General features: G+C 36.1%; 1 protein-coding gene and 1 pseudogene across 1 annotated transcript; both read right to left on the bottom strand.

The window, feature by feature from the left end:
- Positions 1–310: 310 nt before the first annotated feature.
- LOC116135837 lies at positions 311–1393 on the bottom strand. The gene is made up of 3 exons (XM_031421550.1): positions 1267–1393; positions 1097–1188; positions 311–1015 (listed from the first exon to the last, which is right to left on the bottom strand). Exons 1-3 carry the CDS (start codon positions 1391–1393, stop codon positions 311–313), a joined length of 924 nt encoding a protein of 307 aa, XP_031277410.1.
- Positions 1394–2483: 1090 nt separating this feature from the next.
- On the bottom strand, positions 2484–3448 carry LOC116135836 (annotated as a pseudogene).
- Positions 3449–5081: the final 1633 nt, after the last annotated feature.

Raw genomic sequence — 5081 nt, 5'->3', positions numbered from 1 at the left:
TTTATAAAACCGAGTTGGGTAAGAGTTGTGAACTTGTTTAGATAATTGACATATTTCACACTGAAAATTCTTGGAATTATTCTTAAATAACGATGGGAAAAGTTTTTTGAGATACATGAAATTAGGATGACCCAATCGATAATGCCATAACATAACACTATTCTCATTATTTGGAACACAAACAGAAAAAGATAATTTTTCACCACCTGTGGACTGAGGTTGTTTTTTAGGAAAATCAGTGGTCTTGAGGATATAAAGGCCCGAACATATATCAACACTGCCAATCGTCTTCCCCAAATCTAGATCCTTTTTAGGCCAAAGATCCAGATCCTAGGACAGAATTGGAATTGGAAGATGATGAACCTTGTGTGGATTGAGTGATCAATTTTTGTAGAATTTCCAATTGTTCCTTGCTGAATGGACTTGGGTTTAGATATGTTGGTTTATCCTCAACTGAAACATGGTGGCCACGACTTTCCCTAGGTTTCCAATTTTTTGGTTTGCCATGAATTTTCCAGCAGGTATCCTTGGTGTGACCTGGTTTTTTGCAATGATCGCACCAGGGTCTTCCTCTCCTTTGACAGTTGTCATTGGATGAGGAAAATTGTTCCCTTACAACAAGAGCAGATCCCTCAGTAATCTGTTGATTGTTTTGAGTACCTAACATAACCTTCTTTTGACTTTCTTCTCGGTGGACCTCTAAAACTACCTCTCGGATGTTTGGTAGAGGTTTAGTTCCCAAAATTCTACCTCGAATTTCATCAAGATTCTTATTTAGGCCTAATAAGAATTTGTATATTTGTTTCTTTTCCACAATCTTTTTGAAACTTGTTGCATCAGCACTATAGTTCTGCTCGTGGGTCTCATGTAAGTCAAGCCGCTGCCAATAGTGATTGAGACGGCTGTAGTACTGAGTGACTAGTAAATCCCCTCGATGCAAATCATGAAGTATTCCTTCTATCTCAAAGGATTCTGCAGTATCTTCTTTATCTGAGTATGTTTGCTTGGCTGCTTCCTAGATTTCTTGCGTAGTTTCATAGAGTAGGAAATCATCCCCAATATCGGTATTCATGGAGTTGATCAGCCATGACATAACTGTGCTGTTTGCTGCTTTCCACCTTTTGAATATCGGAGCATCCTCAGTTGGTTGAACTATTGTTCCAGTAAGATAATCATCATTTCCTTGGCCTCTTACAAACATCATCATTGAATTAGACTATTGGATGTAGTTTTTTCCATTTAGTTTGTGCCCTGTAATGGGAAAACCTGAGCCATCAGATCCACTATGACTGCTGGACTCAGAAACTTCATGGTTGCTGTTTGAACAAGTAATTCTTTGACCAGTTGTGACTTCAGAGATGTTCTCGCTAGTTACTTCTTTATCAATTGCCATTCTGTATTTTGTCATGGCAGATTGAAATAACGGTATTTAGGCTGAGAGAAGAGCTTTCAACAGGTTGAGAGAGGTTTCAACAGGAAGAGCTGAGAGATTTCAGTAGGAAGAACTGAGACAAGAGATGGTAGAGAGGTTTCAACAACTTTGCTCTGATACCATGTAGATTTTTGAGAGAACAACAAATGCTTTATTATGTGATGATTATGGCTAGAAACAGACCAGCTATTTATACAAGTTTTGGACAAACTAAAAAAGAAAGAAATAAAAAATCCCTGATTTTAATACAAGAATCAAGGCTGAAGATCCCTGATTTTCATATTAGAATCAAGGCTGAACACCAGCTGTAGTTACACAACTGTAAATTAGATTATGATTTTCTGCACTTGTCTCTTGTTTATTCAATGTGTAAGAAAAAAAATATTTCTTTTGTCTGTGGTCCCAAAATGTCTTGTGCAAAAAGAAAGACATAAAAGTTAAAATTTAACTTTTTTGTGCCCCAACCTTTAATGTGTTGATCACTTTATATTCTCCCGTTTTGTTTTTGTTTCACTAGAAACCTAATTACATTGTTTTGCCTCTCTGAATATTCTCTGAGGTTATAGTTTTTGCTAAGGTTTCTTACTATGCTTTGGTAGGCTTAAAATTACTTTCATCACTTATCCTTGTGTAAGATCTAATGTTGGTTTCTTTGTGAAAAAAAGCTTGAGTGCAAGTTACTATCCTATCTTCATCGTTGAACCTTGAGAGGAACTCTTCTTCAACATGACATTGTTGTGTACATGAAGCTTGCTGTGATGGCTTGAAGTTTAACCAAAGAAGATAGAATTGTTGAGTAGAAAACAGGGAGTGTTTTACTACTATGGTTATCTTGCTTTGTATTTGAACTCATAAGTATTTTATAGTGAATTTGTTTCCTCTGGATATGGTCCCACGGATGTAGGCTTGATGCCAAACTATGTAAAAATGAACGTGTTCTTTACTTGGTTTTATGTATGTTTTAATTCAGTTATTCTCAACTCATTTGTACTAAATTGAACAAACAATCCATTCCGTATAAGTTTTAATCACTTGGTAACCCCTTTAAAACTTACACAATGGTTTTTCCTTTAGCCTTGGCAATCTCTTCTTGCACATCACATTCTACAATCCTATTATCTCCCCATTTGGTGTTATGTGCACCCAGAAGAGAATAGGCTGTTACGTGAATACCCTTTGTCTTACAAAACTCACTCAGCTTCTTCTGCTACCACATTGGGTTCATCTCAACCTATAAAACAAAATCAAGAAAGAAGAAAGTACCCATTAGAGCTAATAAAACTATAATAAACTGTTCATAAGTAAATGTATATTAATTACTTAGTTGACAGCGGGAGGAATATTGGCAATGGATAAGAGCTCCTCAAGCTTCTTGGAAGCGAAGTTGCTTACGCCAATGGCCTTTGTGAGGCCAAGATTTTTACATTCTTCCATGCCTTCCCAGACTTTCATGTCTAAGGGCAATAACTTTTCCTTTGGTATGGGATATTGACACACTTCTAGGTTTATTTTAAATGGCCAATGTACTAGGTATAAGTCAAGATAATCCAATTGAAGATTCCTACATGCAAACAAACAAGATAACTAATTAGATTGGTTAAAGGATCCCAGATTATCATAAAACTTGTTAATCAAGTAAGTTAATTGATTTCTGAGTTATTAAAAAAAAAAATACAAACGTTTGCATTTTGAAAATCTTAACGTTAAAAAGGTAAAAAGAAATGATATGCAATACCTCAAACTCATCTTGAGAAACAAGATCCTTCTTAGCAAAGCTGCACCATAGCTTAGAAGCGATGAAGAGCTCGACTCTAGATTTTATGAGGCCAAGACGCAAAGCCTCTGCTATTGGTATATGAATGCAGTGTCAAAATGACGGTAGCCTGCTTTTATTGCCTCAATGATGGCGACTTTCGTTGTTTCTTTATCAACTGGAGGATCCACCATAGTTCCCATCCCAATCATCAGCATCGTTCCATCACCAGAGCCTAAAATCAGCTCAGGTACCACCGCCATTGTTTGCTTGTATTAAGTTGAGCACTACTGCTTGGAGATCTCTTTGCGAGCGAATGATATGTGCATGAAAAATAGTAATGGTTATATATAGGCAATGGATATATGCAATATTATCATTGTTTGGATATGTTCATTAGGATTTTGAGACGGCAACAATGAATGGCTATGGCTTTGACCTTTTGGTGAAAGTCTCAAGATGTCTCCACACCCAAAGGCTAGTTTGCATGTACAAACAAACTGACATTAGGGGTGGGATAAATAATCCGAAAACTGAATCGAAAATTAGGTTTTCTTACAAACTAGTTCGGTTTAAAAATTTTTTCAAACCGGTTAACCGAAAACCGGTTTTTAAACCGGTTTTACCCTAAATATAAAAGCAAAAAAATTATTATATATAAAATAATAAATATTTGAATTTAGGGACTTAAATGAAACATTGAAGAATTTTAAGGATTAAAGGATAATTTGAAAACCGGTTAACCGGTAACCGAACCGAAAATTCAGTTCGGTTTACATTCGGTTTTTAACAGAAACTGGTCCGGTTTTTAACAGAAACCGGTCCGGTTTTCGGTTTGGATAAACTGGTTAGGTTAACCGGATTATCCCACCCCTAACTGACATAGTTATGAATTTATATTTTGTAGAAAATAGATTAAAATATTGTTAAAATATTAATTAATTTGTTTTTTTAAATCGCACAATTTTTTTTTTTTGGAATTTTCCGCTGAAATAATGAAAGCGCATATTTAAAGTTAAAATACATAGCCGAAATCAAGACGTGATAACAGTCTCTAAAATAATGGGCTTCAACTTATGTAAAAGAGTGAAAGATGCCATCATTGTATGCAATTTGGTTAGTACGATAAGAAGAAGATTAGAGAAAAACACACAGAAAATAGAAGCTACTGGAATATGCAGTAAACATATTTTTCATCAGCATTGAGATCAAAATCTCATGTGGTTATGTTGTGCCCAAATTTCCTCAGGGTCAAACATGTAAATATCCTCTTACTGCACACACTAAATAAACAATCTATGAGATATATTCCTAGAGAGATATAATCGAAGTTCAAATATGATTCAAGAAGGAATAAGGAAGTAAAAGTAAAATAGGGAATTAAATATATATGAGACCTGTTCCTATACAACTAAGGGAAGTATTCTTCTAATATATATGAGATCCGTTCCTATACATCTAAGGGAAGTATTCTTCTAAATAAAACTTATTTAAGTAGAGGAAAACGAAGGAAATGACAACTAGTTAGAGGAAGTAATGAACATTACTGTAGCATGGATGAACGTTTACTTTTAATCATTGTTTTAAAACCCGACCCGGCCCGGCCGGTTGAACCAGGACTCGGCAGCTTCAACAAGCCGGGTTTAACTTTTTCGATTCACCCCAAAACCCTAAGATTTGGGAGGATGATCAGCGAGCAATCGACGGCTGGAAGGGTAGGGCTTTTGAAGACTAAGTTCCGAGGAATGCAATGGTGGTGACGGCATTGATTTCTGGTGAGTAAATCGACCGGAAATCGAACAAACACAATGGGATTTTTTCGGCGATTGGTGAGGCTAACGGGGGTAGGGTGAGGTGGGTTTTGGTCGGGAGGAACAGAGGAGTAATTCCTGGGTG

This window comes from Pistacia vera, unplaced genomic scaffold (assembly GCF_008641045.1).
Source record: "Pistacia vera cultivar Batoury unplaced genomic scaffold, PisVer_v2 Contig303, whole genome shotgun sequence".
In the NCBI taxonomy this organism is placed as follows: Eukaryota; Viridiplantae; Streptophyta; class Magnoliopsida; order Sapindales; family Anacardiaceae; genus Pistacia; species Pistacia vera.
The sequence above is the reverse complement of the archived record's forward strand: the minus strand, read 5'-3'. Positions and strand labels throughout refer to the sequence as shown.

Coding starts and splice junctions, on each gene's coding strand:
- LOC116135837 (XM_031421550.1), bottom strand. CDS start 1,393: ATGGCAATTGATAAAGAAGTAACTAGCGAGAACATCTCTGAAGTCACA. Junction 1,189..1,266: donor TAGTGGATCTGATGGCTCAG/GTTTTCCCATTA, acceptor TGTTTGTAAGAG/GCCAAGGAAATGATGATTAT. Junction 1,016..1,096: donor GGAAAGCAGCAAACAGCACA/GTTATGTCATGG, acceptor CAAGAAATCTAG/GAAGCAGCCAAGCAAACATA.